The sequence below is a fragment of the Solea solea genome, chromosome 14, assembly GCF_958295425.1.
Source record: "Solea solea chromosome 14, fSolSol10.1, whole genome shotgun sequence".
Taxonomy (NCBI): domain Eukaryota; kingdom Metazoa; phylum Chordata; class Actinopteri; order Pleuronectiformes; family Soleidae; genus Solea; species Solea solea.
In genome coordinates, this window is record NC_081147.1 from 15,629,397 (window position 1) to 15,647,473 (window position 18,077).

The 18,077-nt window shown below is 39.1% G+C and overlaps 3 protein-coding genes across 4 annotated transcripts; all 3 read left to right on the top strand.

Moving 5' to 3' along the window:
• The first annotated feature begins 995 nt into the window (after nucleotides 1-995).
• tcof1 (treacle ribosome biogenesis factor 1) lies at nucleotides 996-6,604 on the top strand. Its single transcript, XM_058650546.1, has 9 exons — nucleotides 996-1,246; nucleotides 1,874-1,984; nucleotides 2,759-2,814; nucleotides 2,927-3,003; nucleotides 3,269-3,327; nucleotides 3,405-3,552; nucleotides 3,842-5,116; nucleotides 5,200-5,288; nucleotides 5,385-6,604. The coding sequence occupies exons 1-9, from the start codon at nucleotides 1,139-1,141 to the stop codon at nucleotides 5,418-5,420; spliced, it is 1,959 nt and encodes a 652-aa protein (XP_058506529.1). The 5' UTR covers nucleotides 996-1,138; the 3' UTR covers nucleotides 5,421-6,604.
• A 778-nt stretch (nucleotides 6,605-7,382) lies between these two features.
• tmco6 (transmembrane and coiled-coil domains 6) lies at nucleotides 7,383-12,548 on the top strand. Its single transcript, XM_058650014.1, has 13 exons — nucleotides 7,383-7,552; nucleotides 8,106-8,203; nucleotides 8,295-8,407; nucleotides 8,500-8,683; nucleotides 8,771-8,875; nucleotides 9,001-9,092; nucleotides 9,707-9,823; nucleotides 9,930-10,032; nucleotides 10,292-10,472; nucleotides 10,703-10,797; nucleotides 11,614-11,781; nucleotides 11,871-12,008; nucleotides 12,099-12,548. Exons 1-13 carry the CDS (start codon nucleotides 7,459-7,461, stop codon nucleotides 12,120-12,122), a joined length of 1,512 nt encoding a protein of 503 aa, XP_058505997.1. The 5' UTR covers nucleotides 7,383-7,458; the 3' UTR covers nucleotides 12,123-12,548.
• A 1,021-nt stretch (nucleotides 12,549-13,569) lies between these two features.
• LOC131472646 (uncharacterized) lies at nucleotides 13,570-17,086 on the top strand. 2 transcript variants are annotated; one of them, XM_058650031.1, is made up of 7 exons: nucleotides 13,570-13,697; nucleotides 13,853-13,991; nucleotides 14,118-14,228; nucleotides 14,676-14,732; nucleotides 14,851-14,988; nucleotides 15,076-15,189; nucleotides 16,186-17,086. In XM_058650031.1, exons 1-7 carry the CDS (start codon nucleotides 13,588-13,590, stop codon nucleotides 16,240-16,242), a joined length of 726 nt encoding a protein of 241 aa, XP_058506014.1. In that variant the 5' UTR covers nucleotides 13,570-13,587; the 3' UTR covers nucleotides 16,243-17,086. The 2 variants fall into 2 exon arrangements, with proteins under 2 accessions (XP_058506014.1, XP_058506015.1); XM_058650032.1 differs by having other exon boundaries at nucleotides 16,189-17,086.
• The last annotated feature ends 991 nt before the right edge of the window (nucleotides 17,087-18,077 follow it).

Sequence of the window (18,077 nt, forward strand, 5' to 3'; positions counted from 1 at the left end):
CTGTGCTTTTATCCAAATAAATGTGTTTGGCATTCCTGGTCAAAAATGGGGAGTTACGATGAGAAAAAATGTAATGTTGAAATGGCAGCTACAGTTTTTTTTTTTGTAATTTACAGTTTAAGGAGTGGTGAGTTCTTTGAGAGTCTGCACTCAATCTTCACAACTGCATATACCCAGGCTTGCTTGTCACTAAAGTAATGTCATGCTATGTTTGATTTTTATCAGAAATATCATTAAAAAGGATGTGTAGTCTACAAAAGCTAATATGACTGAATATCAATTTCTTTTAACCCACTCGTATAGTGTCGGGCAGTAACACTTTGATATTATTACTTAATCCAGTAACAAAGTAGTGAAAGAGATCACACTTTCAAACACTATTAAAACATTAGAATTACAGAGCAAATTAATTAATGCTGAGTTCCTGTAGTATACTGCTCTACTGTGTTTTGTTTTCTTCTTGTTTTGGGGTTGTAGTTGAGTTATTTATTTTAGTTCTTTTCTGCCCTTTAGTGGCTATCTCATAATTATTAGTACCTCATGGTGAGTTGCATAGTAAATAAAGAGATGGAGGGTGAAGAGCTCTTTGTCCGTTGGTATAAATGTTTGGTCAATGTAACATGTCCATATACAGTATAACAGATACCACACACTGACATTAAACTGCAACGTACTCGCTGCCTTTTTTTCTGTTTTCCCTCAGTGTCAGTACAAATTTATGGTGCAATAATCACTGCACTTTTTCATGCCACTTTTCATTATGAAATGTTTACATTGTACATTAAGTAAATGTCTATTTCAAATTCTTACTTTTTATCTGTTTTATTGCTTATTCTATTCATATGTTGTACTTGTCACCTATCTGCATCTGACCCTTATTGCTGTTACCATGGAATCAATCAAGTCAAATGTGATTTAGTGTAACGCGCGTTTTGCACTGCGGAAGAACTCCATCTCCCATGATGCATTGCGGTGGTAAGCGGAAGAACTTCCTCAGTTCCGAGTGCAACAATATAACATGCGTCTAGTTGGGTCGGGCTTGCACCGCCTTTGAGAAATATGTGGCTACGTTAAGTGTGTAAATAGTCGCATTTGTTACTTTTGTTCGTTCGTGTGTCTATTTCCACCCGTGTAGGACATGTCCGTGAACGCATCGAAGCACGAGCTGATCCCGATCATCCACCGCTACTTGAAGGAGCATGGTTTCACTTCAGCTGCAGATGAGCTGGAGAGGCACAGCCCACAGGTCAACACACACCACACAACACACACCACGTGACTACTGTTGGTGAAAAAGTCAGTGTTTATTCTAAAAGAGAAAAATGAGTACACACGTACACGTAGGCGTGTTCTAAAGTGACTTGTGTGTATTGTATGGATTTCCCTCGTTCAAAATGATCTACAATCTACAGTCTGTTTGTTGGTGTTTTTTTTAGTTGCATTGCACATAAAATACAGTTAATCCCATCCCTACAAATTTGCAAGCCAAACAAGCTGTGGCTCACAATGATGCAGTGAAGAAGTGTGTGTCCACTGGTGTCCCTTCACATGAGACCTGAATGAGTTAGCTGTCAGACTCATTCAGGTCTTTTTCCAGAGGAAAACATATGCTTTTGATATCAGGATCCAGGTTGAACCACATTAAAATAATAATAATAATAATAATAATAATAAATCTGGGGGACACAATCAGTAATGAGTCATTACTGGACAGATGCAGCTCATGGTTAAAGTGAACTTCTTCAGTTCGGAGTGCGACATTGTAAAAGGCGTGCAGTTGGGTTGCCTTTGAGAAATATGTGGCTACTTGAAGTGTGTAAATAGTCATATTCGTTACTTTTGTTCATTCGTGTGTGTATTTCCACCTTTGTAGGAGATGTCCAACAACGCATTGAAGCACGAGCTGATCCCGATCGTCCACCGCTACTTGAAGGAGCATGGTTTCACTTCAGCTGCAGATGAGCTGGAGAGACACAGCCCACAGGTCAACACACACACGCATGCATGCATGCACAAACCAATACCCTTTAACCTAACAACAAGTAAGGACCAGGCGCTGGTCCATGTGACTGCTGTTGCTGAAAAAGTCTGCTAGAAGGGATTGGAAAAAGGAACAAAAATGAGTACACACATACATGTCGGTGTGCGTATATATCAGTGTTTCCCAACCCTGGTACACACCTGATTCAGATGAACAGCTCGTTATCAGGCTTTTGCAGAGCTTGGGGACAGCTGACCATTTGAATCAGGTGTGTTGGAGCAGGGCAACATCTAAAACATGCAGGGCAGTGTTCCATGAGGACCACGGTTGGGAAACACTGGTATATATCACCAGAACTGTATGATAGCACGCTTGGCTACAAGTTACTCATGTGAATATTATTGATTTCCCCCATTCAAGATAATCTCAATTATGAAAACAAACTGAACGAAGTGTTTGTTGGTGCTTTTTATCGCATTGCACAGTAAAATACAGTAAATCCCATGTCCCATCACTCCCCATGTGCACGTCTTGGCTGCAGCCAAATGATACGCAATATTAAGAACCTCATTGTGGCTCACGATAATGCAGAGAAGAATTGTGTGCCCACTGATGTCCCCACACAGAATGAGAGACCTGAATGCGTTTGCTGATATTAGTGCATCTTTTTCCAGAAGAAAACATATGATCTTGATATTAGGATCAGGGTTGAACGATATTAAAGTAAATCTGTTGTACATAACAAACTGTCTTCGATGTTTTTTTAATTGTCTTCAGGGGGACACGATCAGTAGTAAGGTGTCATTACTGGACATATACAGCTCATGGTTAAAGTGAGTATGATTCATCAATCCTTTTCCAGATCCATCTGCCTTAACTTTACACCTTTGACTGTTTGACAGATTTATTCCAAGTGTATGTTTGTATGTTTTTTGTTCCTAACAGTGACGAGAAAAATAAAAAGCCGTCGGACTCAACCAAGCACTCCAGGTCACCAAAAACGGCAAAGAGTCTGACTAAAGGTGCAGCTGCTCATTTCACCCAAACTGGCTCTAAATGTGCAGAAATAAAAATTAAAAAAATGTTTTATAGCCTAATAATTAATAATCAAATCACGTTCACATTCCATTTTTAACTTTTCTTTATATCTTGTGTACGCTGTGGACCCATATTTGCCCCAAAGAGATTTTAAAAAAGTACATTATGCAAGGACTGTTTATGCTTCTTCAGCACGATTGGTAAGGCATTTAAATACATGCATGTATTTTTCTACTCTTTTATGTCCAGCCATGACAAAGAGAAAAAATGATAAACTGGGGAAACAAACCAAGTCACAGAAAAAGAAGGTGAGTTATTTAAAAAAATTCATATCAGCTCTTTAATTTTGTTAAGCAGACATATTTTTTTTGTTGTTGTTTTTTAGTCTGTGTCAGCAAAAAGGAAAAAGGACGTAAAATCTGCAGAAAATGACTCCAAGGCAAAGAAATCAAAGACACAGACCGGGGACGATTCAGACTCTGACAGCAGCCTGGACATAGAGAAATGGAAGAAAATGGCACTGCAATTCACAGGTGTGTGTTTGTTCAAACAGATCAATACACCACAACATTATGATGTGCTTTTTTATTTCAAAATGCATTAGTTAATTCAACTTTAATCTCATCAAAATGGAAAATGGAGTAAATAGCGGGAGATGAGTAGACAGGCACAGCTGCAGGCACTACCCTCAGGGGTAGAGCTGTTATTTCACTCAGAGCTGTGTACTGTAGCTTTGTGGTCATCATTGATGTTTTCTTTTAAACTTTAGCGCCACATAGCAGTGTTTGTTCAAAGTGCTCACCTTGTTTACCTTGTCCACAGAGGCCGACATTACCAAGATGGACACCATCAACGCTCTGGATTCCTCTGCACCACAACCCGTGAAAAAGCGAGTTAGGAAATCTCGAGCTAAGTCTCCAGCGAAAACCGACCCTCCCATACAACAGGGTGACGGGACGGTTGAGAAGAATGAAAAGGTGGAGGAAAATAAAGCTACGACAAAGACACCAACAGAAAACATTGAACACAAGAAGAGCCGTGCCAAAAAGACTTTGTTCACTGTGACCCCGTCTGTCTTCATGAACCAAGAGGAAAACATACCAACGACAACCTCTGTCTCTCCTCTGTCTCTTCCAAAAAGTAATGAGCCCGTGTCTGAGCTCAAGAAGAAGAAGAAAAAGAAGTCTGAAGACAAGCTGGAAGGAAATGCAGGAGAGACTGGTGAAGATGGAAAAGAAAGCGAGAGTAAAGAGAAAGAAAAGCCTGAAGTGTGTGTTGGTAAACCTGTGATGGAGAAGAGAACAAAAGGAACAGAGGAAAAGAAAAAAAAGAATGAGAAGGAAGAGGAAGTGATGGAGGCAAACAAAAACACAGATGCTGGTAATGAGGACACCTCAGAGACGATAGTACAAGCAAAGAAACACAAGAAGAAAAAGGAGGAAAGAGATGTTGAGGAGACTTCAGAGCAGACAGCTGAACCAAACATTAAGAAGAAGATGAAAAAGATAGCAGAGGAACATACAGAGCTGGTAACTGGAGAAGAAAAAGACAACACAGATCAGGGAGAGGATAAAAAGAAAGTAAAGAAGAAGAAGACCATGGGGAGTGATGAGAAGCTAGAGACGGACATTTCAGAGCAGATAGCAGAAGAAAAACAGGTGAAGAAGAAGAAGAAGAAAAAGAGACCAGAGGAAAATACAGAGCTGGTAGCTGGAGAAGAAAAAGACAACATAGATCGGGGAGAGGATAATAAGAAAGTAAAGAAGAAGAAGACCGTGGGGAGTGAGGAGAAGCCAGAGACGGACATTTCAGAGCAGACCGCCAAAGAAAAACCGATGAAGAAGAAGAAGAAAAAGGAGGCTGCTAACGGCGAGGAAGATTTAGAACAAACAGTCAAAGAAAAGAAAAAGGGAGACAAAGATGATCATAACGCATCAGAGCAAATCACTGAAGATAAAACAGAGGAACAGAAAGAGCAAACGAATAAAGTGAAGAAAAAGAAAAGGGCGTCATCAATTAACGAAACTCAAGTTGACGCAGATCCACTACCTCCACCCAACCACGAGGCACCAAGTCCTCCAACAGAGAAGAAGAAAAGTAAATAGACAAATCACAACAATCATGGCAAAAATCCAATTTCCTGTCTGAGCAATTTTCTCTTCACTTTTTTCCATTTGTAGAGAAAAACACGTTGATATCAACCGAGGTCCCGGAACTGCCAACTGATTCCATCCAAGACGGCACAGAAACACAAAGCATGCATAAAAAGGTATCACAGGACTGTGGTGTATCTTCATTGTTTCAGTGATGGTTTCAGTGTCACGTGATCAAGCATCATTCACTCATTTGCCATCATTCTTCGCAGAAGAAGAAATCCTCCAAGAGCCATGAAGAGGTATGACGTCACAGCGAAGGGAAGTCAACACGTCCTTATTTCTAATCATATTTTAATGGTTAGAATCATCCCTCAATCTGTGTATCTGTGGATTCTGGATTATTTTTTTATTTTTTTTTTAACTTTTTTTATTTGTTTTATGTTTACAATATATAGAAGGGGTTGCAAAGGTTTCACGGAATGTGCCATCTAATGAATTTTTCCCATAATTGTCTAAACTAAACCAGTTCTCTTTATCGTGAACCCAGAGGCAAAGGCAAAGCCCGTTGTGGCTCATCTTTCCACTGTGGGACGTAGACCAAATGGCAATTGAGGTGTCCGCTTCGTAAACAGCTAAAGAGTGCAACATTTCCCCAGTGTGGCACAGTGTAACCCATCAGCACTGCACACTGACGCCGCTACACAGAAGTGTCGACACTCCATCCAATCAATCAATGGACTACATTGTATTTTGCTTCACCCTTTAGGTGCTACCCACAGTGCTGAGGTTCCAAAAAGTATTTAGGTTTTTTATCACTTCACAACTTAATAGTTAATACACAAGAAAACTGGCTTTGGACTTCTAGGTTTGTTTGACATCAGGACACAAAGCACATGTCAGATTTGTATAGTGAATGACTGACTGCTGTCTAGAAATGGATCTAAAAGACAAAAAAAAAACTTTTATTGTTACAAAATAATATGTATATTGTTTTAATAGCCTGTTTAGGTATTGGTGAAAGTTCCATGTCATTTTTAATGTTTGAATTATTTGCGCTGTAAGTAGTGCTTTTAGACAAATTAAAAATATTTTTTGTAATCCTGAGATGTTGTTAATGTGAACAAAAATGATCATAATTTGTATTTTCTGTCACAGAGAGGTTTATTAAATCATGTGAGAGGTTTGCATGACTCCTGGACTTCACTGTTGGTCTGAAATTTGAGCAAAATTAATAATGTGTGGTTTTAGCTGTCAAGCGGAAGTGGAGATTGTTCATTTGAATATAGCACATTCAATAAATATAAATGTAGCTATGATGCAAATTAGTGACATTAGGCATATGTACAATGTTGTACATGGTCTCTATTTCTGCATAGCTATATATTTTTTATTATATTTTTACACAGTGCTGTTATTATGTATCTATCTTTTATACTGCTACTTGTACATGGCCTTCATTGTGGAACAGCAAATAAAGAATTTCATTGTACATGTTTTCACTTTGAATCTTACAATGACTACAGAGATGTATTTGGAGCTAAATGTATAAATGCATTTGAAATATATGCACAGGAATTCGAATTTATATGACATTGCACCTAAATACAGTATTATTCATATACAGACATTACTGCCTAATGAAGCCAACAACGCGACAAGCATACATTTGCAAATAACTTCCACAATTCTCGTCACATGTAGTCTAGTCTGATAAATTAACAGTAGTAGCAACAAATAAACTGGTACGTATTTTTTATTTTATTTATTCTCAAATTTGGCCAATTTTCCCGAAATTAGCGGCCAAAGTCTATGGGCTCTGCTGAACCGGGTGTAGTTTATACTCCGACCACAAGATGGCGGCAAAATGTTTCCTACACAATCCTTGATCCTTGGTGTTATGTGGACCATGCGTCAACCAGCATTAGTGGGATACATACTGCACGTCGGCTGCGTTCACATTTTAGTGGTTTGGGATAAGGACTTATTCTAAGGCTATTTAAAGTGATTTCACACTGATACAAACATTTGTGTAGTTTTAAACAATTTCTGCCAATAATCCTTGATATTACAGACTGGACATTTAATGTGTATATTTAACTTTGAACGATATTCCATGAATATAATATCTACAAAGAAAGTAATTTTATTTGATGAAAAAGTCAGTCACGACTGATGCCACACAGACACATTCGATGTGAAGTATCTTCCATGAGTGTCCGCTAGAGGTCGCTGTAGTGGCGGTTGAACGACACACTGGTGAAGAAGAAGAAGGATAACCATAATCTCCACCATGACACAAGTTTGAACGTAAACGTCCATGAAACCAGTGTTTAGGAGGCAGACATGTGGAGACTGAACAGAGTCCGTTACAAACATGTTGGACAGAGCAGCAAAAGCTCAGAGGAGCTGCGTCTGAAGAGACGGGAGCAAGAAAAAGGTCCGTGGCTGTGCGTTTAACACATGTTTGTGTGTAGTTTGTAGTTTTCGTCTTGTGTATCTTTTGCTTTAGGATTGTTTTGCATCATGTGTTCCATGGATCTCTGTAAACAGCTTTGTTGTCAACTTGATTTTCTTTTTCATTTAGAAATATGTGAAACGTTAGGTCTGTTCAGTAATAATGGATCCATGATAATCATCTGAAGCTGGACCTGTTTAATCACCAAGTCTCTTTTCCTCAGAGAATTTCCTGTATATTAGGGATGGGAATAATGAAATGAAAATGTCCACAAATGTCTTGTTTTGTCCACAAATCAAGGACATTCACTTTAATTTAATAAAGGAGCAAAGCATTTAAAAAGCTAAAATCCCAGAACTTCTTATATAAGTTAATATCTGCACATATTTTCAACACTGATATTCATGACACTGTGATATTCAATAATAATAGCAGCTTTGTACATTTTGTTGATGGTTTGGGACACATTTAGCAGTTAAGTATAAGCTGCTTTGGTATTACTGAAGCAAAACAAAATATTTGTTTGTTGCTACAGCTCTGAGACAGGCGCGCAGAGACAAACAGCTGGTGAGCAAGAGACTCCTGTTGAATGAAGATGACGAGGTCACCATGGAAACTACCTCAGGAGAACAGGTGAGTAAAAACACGAGGAAAAATGTTGAAATGTTGGAATGTTCACTAAATGCAGGATGTTGACACTTGAACCTGTTGCTTAATTTCTCAGGACGTGGTCAGCTTGTTGTACAAACTTCAACAGAGCGGCTCTGAGCGGGAGACGCACCTGAAGGATCTGAGTAAAGCTCTCCGTGACCCATCAGCACAACTCACCTTCATCAAGTATAGTGCTGTCACCACGATGAATGAGTTTTGTTGAGTTTTGTTTGTCACATTTGCCTGATCGCTCTGCTGTGAATCTGTCTCCCCTCTAGGCAGGAGAATAGTATGCATCTGTTGGTCAGTCTCCTCACTGGCTCTAATACTCAATGCCGTCTTCATGCTGTCCGGTGCCTTCATGAGCTGTCTCACTCCGTCCACACCAATGTGGCCCCAGCGTGTCTGCCTGCCACCCCCTACCTGCTCACCTACCTCTCTGGACAGAGCACCAAGTTCACTGTTAGTGGCCACTCAATATCAGTGTATAATACAATCTCTCTAAATTATATCACTCTATTTGTGATGTACATGTCTGTGTGTTCGCAGGAGCTGTGTCTCTACACACTGGGTAATTTAATTCCAGACAGTGATGTTGTAAAGGAGAAACTTCTGGCCCAGGGAATTATACCAGCTCTGGCCAGTTGTATGGAGGTAACCTGACAAGATTCATGGTCTTCAACATTGTTGAATAACACCCAAACTGGAATAGAAAAAAGAAATCACGCCATATCTCCAGTTTGTGTTTGTTGAACTGCTGATGTTTTGTGTGTGTCCAGAACCAGAGGCATAATCTTGCAGTGGTGGAAGCAGTGGGGTTCACCCTCTCTCAGCTTCTCCAGGCAAAAGATGCAGCAGAGAAAATAATCCCGTATGTACACCAGATTCTATAGATTACTGATTTTTTTTAAACGAGAATTTTTTATGAGGCTGTCAAAAAAAGATTCTTAATTATGAAGTGTTATATCGAAAAATTCTATTGTTTTGTTGTTCAAAATAGCTTTAATACCATATTAACAATTCGAAGTGTATCTTGATTGAATACAAAGAGAGTTACTCTCTTGACTTTCAGAATGATATGATCATTTCAATTCAACAGAAATGAAATAAGCCTGCAGTTAAAATGTCAACTTTGGAAATGGTAATGGTCATATTTTTAAAAACAAACATCATTTAGAATGTCCAGTTAACCTAATCACCACCAATCTTTTTTTTCTGGACTGTGAGAGGAAGTCACAGAACCCACACGCACACACATGGGGATAGGAACTGGTGACCTTGTTGTGTAGATTATGTCATCTAATTCAATACAGAGGAGAATTTAAAGCCAAACGCTATGTAAAACATTACGAGTGCATATGTTCAGCCCTAAATTAATAGCGAATTATGTGTTCATGCTGACCGCCCTCGTTTTTTTGTAAAAAAACAGACTTTTTTCTGAGAAGAGAAGAAGAGCTCTGTCGTGATCTTCTTCTCTGTCTCCAGGACTGTCCTGACCTCCTGTTTACCTTCACAACTGCTATCAGTTCTGACTCCTGACCCAAAGTTTGGCCTGGCACCTGCTATAGAGTGTGCATGGTGTCTGCACTACCTGGCATGCAGGTGAGACATGTAGTGACTTACATTCGACACAGCCATTGTGTCATTACATCACAAACAGTGACGGATTATAATAATTATTATGTTGTTGTTATTTTACTGGTTGCAGTAAGGACAGCAGAGGACTGTTGGCTCAGGGTGCCTTGTTACAGTGCAGTTCACTGTTATCATCTCTAGGGGGTGCTGAAGGAAGCAAAGAAGGGATGGAGTTGGTTGGTTTTTGTTTTTATCACTCTTGTTTTTTCAAATCACATGTGAACAGTTTTCATTTATACTGATTATTTTCACTTTAATTAAGTATTTTATTATTTAATATGAGTAGTGTGTGGATTTTTTTGCAGAGACACAGATAATAGTTAGAGATGGCTTTTTTTCCTTAGCTCCAAAAATAAGTTCCCCACAAGGACCAAGTCAAAAGTTGTGTGGTCTGTTTCGCTTGTTCCCTACATTATGAATGTTGTCCCCCCACAGCTTGTCTGTCCCCTGCTGCGTTGTGTGGGGAACCTTCTGTCCTTCTGTCCAGTCGACAGCCTGAGCAGCCAAGTAGGCGACGTCCGACTTGTGGTTGCCCTGTGTGCCTTTCTTCAGGCTTACCTTCACACCCAGCCAGCCTTGGCCAGAGAGAGTGCCTGGGTGCTCAACAACCTCACAGGTTCGACTGAACTTGATCATTAATGATACATTACTCAGTTTGTAAACAGAACTGTTTATTGTATAGCTGAATGTGTATGGTGGCTACAATCTGTCTTGCAACTTTAATGTTTGTATGAATTTGTAGGGAGCGTTTCCTTCAGTGCCCAACTTTAAGCCGCTCAATGATTAGCGTATGTATTGTGGACGATTGCATCTAATATGATTTGTTCCAATGCTTTTCCCATCCAGCTCACTCCGGGGAGTTCTGCTCTGCTCTGCTCACTTTTAACTTGGTCCCTGGACTGATGCAGCTTCTGCTTTTCTCTCAAGGCATCAATACAATGGTCAGTGCAAACAAGTCATTGTCATTTAAGCCGTGTTTCCATCGAGTGGTACGGTTTTGGGTTCGTTACAGTAGGTATTTTTTTGCATTTCCATTGAGAATAGTACCAAAATAACGATACAGGGTGAGCTAGACTTGTGCCACCCAAGACGTTTCTTCAATGCCCGCCGTCTAGTCTCACACAGAGCTTGACGTCTTCATGACAAACAACCACAAACAAGCAGGAAAAAGAACGAGCTGCTTGATGTCCTCCGGTGTTGTCATTGTTGCGTTGTTGTCTGCTGTGTTGCGTTTATTGTCATCGCAGCGGTACAACGGCACGCTATATATCTTGCTGACGCCGCCATCAGGCAAAGCCGACACGCTGTTGTGTTCTCAGTCTAACGCAAGCCTGACCCAGGGCTTTACCGTTCCAAACCATACCGTGCTCTACCAAACCGAGCTGTACCATTATGAAAGCACAGCCTCGCAGGACAAGAAGATTATCAGGACGTTCAGACATTCTTTTTATTATGGTCCACATTATGTCAACTGCCATGAACACTCCCTGTAGCACATTATAATTGGATTAAGACATATCCTGCACATGTCCACATAGAGTACTCTGCATGTCTTAATCCAGTTGTCACTTATTCTGTATATGTATATCATCTTATTCAGACTCTTGTTTTAATCTGCTTAATATCAAAATATTGTTTTCCTTGATGTAACTTATGTGACAGGTAATAATTACAATTGTCAGGCCGATATTTCTTAGAGCACTATTCCTCTCGCACACCTGCAATACCTGTCCTCTGTCTCGCTGTCTACTAATCAGATCCTCAGGATTCTAGCAAATGTTGCCCACAAGAAAAAGGAGCTCTGTGTCCAGCTGGTCCACCTCGGTCTCCTGTCTACACTCTGTTCAACACTCAAAATGGCTGACCAAGAAATGGTGACCCTGAGTCTAGAGGTCCTCTTCATGTTGGTTGTTAGTGGGCCGCAGGTAAACAAGGCTTCATACTTTACCTTAGCAAACTTCACTTGTAGCCTTTTCTTTAGTAGGATGTCTCAGAGGATCCTCTTTCCCTTCAGGTGGTAGACGAGTTTGTGAGGCTAAATGGAGTTCCCCTGTTGGAAGCCATTCAGTACAATAGTGACGGAGAGATGAGGCAAAGAGCAGTGTACCTTTTAGAGCGCCACCTACTGTCTGACTCATCATCTGCCTGCACAGTAAGGAGTGTCGTACAGACTACGCTGTTTGACAAATTTGGAATGATTCACAATTACATTACATGACATTTTTGATGTGTTGTGCTGCAGGTCGACAACGTCTCATCCTCCTGAGCCAGTGTGGAGTCACAGTGTCATCAAACATAGCTACACTCACGAGACTTCCTATGTGCTGCTTTTATATTTAAATATTGTCATATGATATATTTTTTTATTTCTAATGGTATTTTTAATTACTGTAAAGATGGGGTAATGTTTTTAGTCTGTCTAGTCTTACACTCATTCACAAACCTGAAATGTATTGTGTGTTATTATGTAATGACTGCATGTTAGGGTACACCCACTGTGTGTACATTCAAATGTAGAGACCTTATTTATATGGAAACTGATTTAAAATATCAAAGAGGACTATGATGAAGACCACAGTATTTGAAATGGTGATGGATTTTAGATCTTTTTTGAGGAAAAAATGCAATGGCATTGATTATCATGCATTCATCAGATATATTAATAAACTGATTCACAACAAAGATATTCATTCGTTCATCTGCCACTTTATCCACCACAGTGTCGTGGGGCCACTGGTGCCAATCCCAGAACAAACATATACATTTTTTTTGAAGCCATAATTAATTTAGCTTTTAACAAGTTCTTTAGTCCTATATATCCCATCAATGAAGTCCTTATTGTTCCACATGAGAGGTCAAAACTCTAAATATTCTCTTTTCAAAGGGTAACACTTTTTGCATTTGAATTTGATCAGTTTCAAGAGATGATTATTCAACACAATGAGAGAAATAGATTTACTTTCAAACCAGACCATCAGAAAATGTTTTTGTCTTCAGTTTAAAAGTGTAGACTTTGAAAGGAGCTGTATGTCTGAAATGTTGTTTATTAAGTCATCATGACCATGATATGTAATCAAGAATACGGAAACATGCTTAATTAAATATCTATCACTGGTACTGCCATTGAGTTCATTCGCAATTTAAGTTATAATAATGGACAGTCTGCAAACGCTTTATGTTGTGGAAAAGGTTTATAGAGTGTAAAGTTTTGCAGATTTGTCTTACAATTCGTACAGGATTTGGTTCATATTAACCCACTTAAAGATAAATAAATGTCTGTTTATATTAAGATCCATCAGTGAAGCACGGCATTGTTCTCGTGTCACCTGGGGACATTTCTGCACTGCACACAGGAAGTATGTCTGTACCAACAGCAACATTGTACCAAGAAAGCTGGACAGCTGTCCTGCAAGTGATGCTTGACAGAATCTGTTTTCAGATAAAGATGCATTAACAAAATAAAGTCTCAATAAAGTCCTGTTCACAAAGACATCAGTAACAATCGTTAAAAGTTGCACACTGAAACTTTAGTTCAAATGTCTTTTTTTCCCCCCTTTATTTCTGCAGAGATGGTTCTGACCACATTTAGTTTTTATACTGCCCACATGAAAGCTGTCTTCCCAGTAGATCTCAGTGGGATTTCATTTTGATGTAGTGACTGAGTGGACATAGTACTGCATGTTGAACTGACTCCCTCTGTGACTCCCCAAAGTATTCAGCTCCTCCCCTAAATGAAAAACAGAAGAGAAAGTCTCAGATTTCTTGACTTCCTCTTTCCACCCTCAACATTGTTTTCCCGTTATCTTCCACAGTCCTTCTCTGCACGAAGACCTAAAACAAGGTGGGTCACTTAATGTTTTTGCTGTTTTCTTTTTGCGTCTTTAGCAGTTCGACCTATCTGGAGTTTCATTCTTCATTCACCACAGCTGTTCTGTCTCTTTTATCCTATAATCACTTGAGGGGGGGAGCACTCATCTGGGTTTTTGTCCTTTCCAGACTGGAAATGGAGGGCGCTGAGCCAACAGCCAAACAGAGAACAACAGGACTTGATGAGAATCAGGCGGCCAACAACACAGTTGTGATGTGCAGCAAGCCCCTGCATCGCTTTGTCCAGAAAGAGCCCAGAAGTCTTGGGGTGAGACAGTAAACAATGCATGTGGTATAACCTGTGCTTCTTTTTTTGTGAGTAATATATAGAAACAGCTTTATACATAAATGTCACTCTGAGTTGTCATGTCATTCTTCTTCTTCCCCTTCCCAGATTGCCATTATGATTTTCGGCTTTGCAGAGCTGCTGATGGGACTTCAGCTGGTCAGTGAGACTGTGGAAACCTCCAGTCAGATCTACATATCCTTCTGGCAGGGAGCTCTGGTACATAACACTAATGAGTCATTACAATTTGCACATTCAATATATGCAATATAAAACACTTTTAGATTATTAAGCAAAAACGCCTTTTTTATGAGAAATCATACAGTGGTTGGAGAAAGTAGTGAAAAAAAAACTTTAATCTGCATCACCAGTCGCTCCAAAACTCACCACATGGCTAAATTCTGACAAACTAACAATCATGACAAGTCTTCACAAACACAACTGCTATTCAAATGACACTAAAAATCAAAAAGGTGTTTGTTTTTGTATTCCTCCTAATTCATTTCATTTACTTACACCTACAATTCAGGGATATACTGTATACATTAGCCTTATGTGACATTTACCAAATGATTTTAAACTTTCCACTTGTGTTTTAATGAGCTTTGTTCAATGTGTTTTGGCAGAAGAAAAATGTGTGTGTGTTGATTTGTTTTTTCTTTCTAGTTTGTTCTGTGTGGAAATCTTTCCATCTACACTGAGATCCATCCCTCCAAGAAGATGGTAAGCATGTCTATGATTTTATGTTCTAGTCATATTTTTTTCAGTTTTATTTATCACCTTATCACCTTTTGTGTGTTTTTTTGTTTTTTTTTAACTTTGTTGCACTCCTCCTCTGCAGGTGACTGTGTGTTTGGCCATGTATGTGGTTTCGCTCATCGGAACCATAGTTTCGGTTGGGTACAGGATAGCATGCTTTGCCTTTTTTGCCTACCTCAGAGGCCAAAGAATGGCGCATGACTGGGCCTATGTCAGATTGGTGAGTTACAGCGCACACCTTTGTTTTAAAAAGACATTTTCTTGACACAGGAATAACTCTTCCCACTTTCACTTTCCGTCACTTTAGGACCAGCTAATATGTGTTGAAGGTTTACTGTTCACATCCTCCCTGTGTGTGGCAGTGCTTCTCATCTTCCTGAGTACCACTGCACGTTTAGCACTGAAATCCACACACTCTCAGGTAAAACATTATTATTATAGTAGTAGTAATAGCATCAGCAGCAGCAGCAGGGGTGGTTGTAGGAAGTGTAGTACAAGTATTTATTTTATCTTAAACAGGGGAGCCTAAAACCTTTTTTCTTCAATGGTAAAGAAGATGGTTTTTAAATTGATAGTACACCAAGTGTATTTTACTGTATTCATTTCCATTTAAGTAGTATCTCAGATTCCTTAAATAAATCATCATTTAGCTTAATAGTTAAATAACAACTTTACATCGTATTCTATATTCTCATTGAACACATAAGTAATTTTACAGTGCATAGCATAAACATTTATATTATTAGATTTCTTTTGGCATACATTTTCAAATAAATAGATCTTTTTGTCTGTTTGTTTAAACAAGCGTAGAGGTTCCAGACATTATACGCTAATGTTAAAACACGCAAATGTTAAAATCAGTATTTCACAAGTAAAATGCAAACACTGCAGCTATGTTTTGATCTGGTTGATTGTGTGAAAATGAGAAAATGCTCCAGGCTCAGAAACCAATGTTGTGCATTCATTAATAACATTTTACTGTAGAAATAACTGTTTCAGACCATAAACAAGCACAAATGTGAAAATATTAAATCATTACCAGCAATTAACTGAGATTAAATACAACTATGAATCGATACTGGGGCTGGGGCAGCCTGTGACCAAGTGGAAAGGGAACTTAGCTTGTAAGCGGAAGGTCGCCGGTTCAAGTCCCCACCAGGCCGAAAGGGCTGGGGTACCCCTGAGCAAGGTACCCAACCCCCATTGCTTCCCAGGCGCTACTCAGTGTGGCAGCCCACTGCTCCTAATTCTAGGATGGGTCAAAATGCAGAGAATAATTTCCCTAAGGGGATTCATAAAGTATCTAAAATAAAAATGAAAAATACCAGCAGCCAGAGGAAGTCAAATGTCATAATTATATGTCATTTTGTTTTTAAAATCACGTCTTTGTTTCCCTTGTCTACGTCCACATCTTCAGCAGGTTGTTGTGCAGTGGAACCCAGCGCCAGCGCAGACTGACGCCGCTTCGAACTAACACCAGTCATTTTTCAATTCTTCCTCTCGAGTATGTAACACTGTTTTCCTAAAGTTCACCTAAACTTCACGCCTCGGTATCTTTTATCTGAGATCGGCGTCACTGAACCAGATTTGTTCGGGAACTGAAAATGATTTCTGTCAATTCATGTGAGATAAATATTTTACGTGCAGGATTGTGTGTATTTACTGTGAACCCTAAAATAAATCACTTTATTCATATTACTCATTATGCCCATTTATAACAGGTTCAACTCAATGTTATATCACCTACTCTTTTCACATATTTCTTACAGTGATGTGAGGTAACACTGGTGACGTCTAATCTTCTATTTACTTTAAGATACGTTAGAGTTGGTATCTTTGTTGTCAGACTCTACAGGAAATCAAACATTAAAACATTTAACCTAAAAAAAATCGCGATTTTATATTATGTTGTAGTACTAAGTGTGAAATGTTCACATCATATATTAACTGTAAAACTGAGTGTCTTTGTATGAAGGAGCAGATGTGGCTCTGTTTCATTTACAGGGCAGCACATCCACATGTGAATGCCACTTCGGAATGATAAATAAAGAAAGAATCTTTTTTTTAAACTCACCTTTAATCTTTTTTCCCACTTTTAAGCTTTGGTAAATTGCGTTTTTTTTTTATATTGTTGTCTGTAAATGTTTACATGGTGAATGAAACAGGAGATATGAAGAGCCTACGTGGAAACGTGTCGTCTGTGAATGTGCGAAAGGATTTGGGCAGGGATTGTCGTTCAGCTCTGTCTCTTTAACTTTTGACTTTTTGGTGCAATTAATGTCTGTTATACTTGTGTTGAATAAAGAATGAATATATGAGCGCCCGGATTGTTTACTTTTTTTATAGACAGCACTAAATGGTGTCAGCTTAAATGAGCTGTTTTTAATGTTCAGAATCTAGTTTTGTGGTTTTCACTCCACTGGACTGAGTCTTAAAATGCTCTGAGGTAGGTCAATCAGTCAGTCAGTCAGTCCATCCACCAATCAATCAATCAATCAATCAGAGAAAGAGAGAGAGTCTGGTTTCCATGACACTGATTTACTCAAACTACTACTGACCTAAATCTAACCCTAACCTTTCAACATGTCTTCACCTAAATGTGATAATGAGTGTAAATATGACTTCCTTTTTGTCCCCATAAGAAAGACAAGTTTGAATACCTGGAACACACACACACACACATACACACACATAATGGTCAGCTCGTCAACAAGCTCTGCAGAAGCCTGATAACGAGCTGTTCATCGGAGTCAGGTGTGTTGGAGCAGGGCGACATCTAAAACATGCAGGGCAGTGTTCCCTGAGGACCAGGGTCGGGAAACACTGCCCTAGATCAATAAATAGAAAGTAACATTTTAATAAAATCTGCATAACAAAGAAAAAGCAGGATTAAAAGTAGGACAGTAAAAAAAAACAAATTAAAAATGAGATAATAAGCAAATGAAATAGTGATTAAAGTGATTAAATACAATGATGTAAAATGCCCACGGGTTAGACAGGCAAAAATATAAATAACTTGAGAAATGAACACATAGGAATTCAATTTACACACACCTGTGTAAAGATGCATCAAGACACAAACTTCACTGAGATGAAAAGATTTTCAGACCATTAACCGCAGAAGTCACAAGTATTCAGAAGTAACACGGCAGATTAGTGTGTCTGGTGTTAGGAGCTGTTTTGTTTTGGCTGTTGCATAAGCTGTACCAACATTCTTCTGTGTTGTAATAAATTCAGAGAGGACAACTTAGGCGGAGCAATTCCTTTTTTTGTGTGTGCCACAGAATCTCTGCAGGAAGGTTTCAGCCA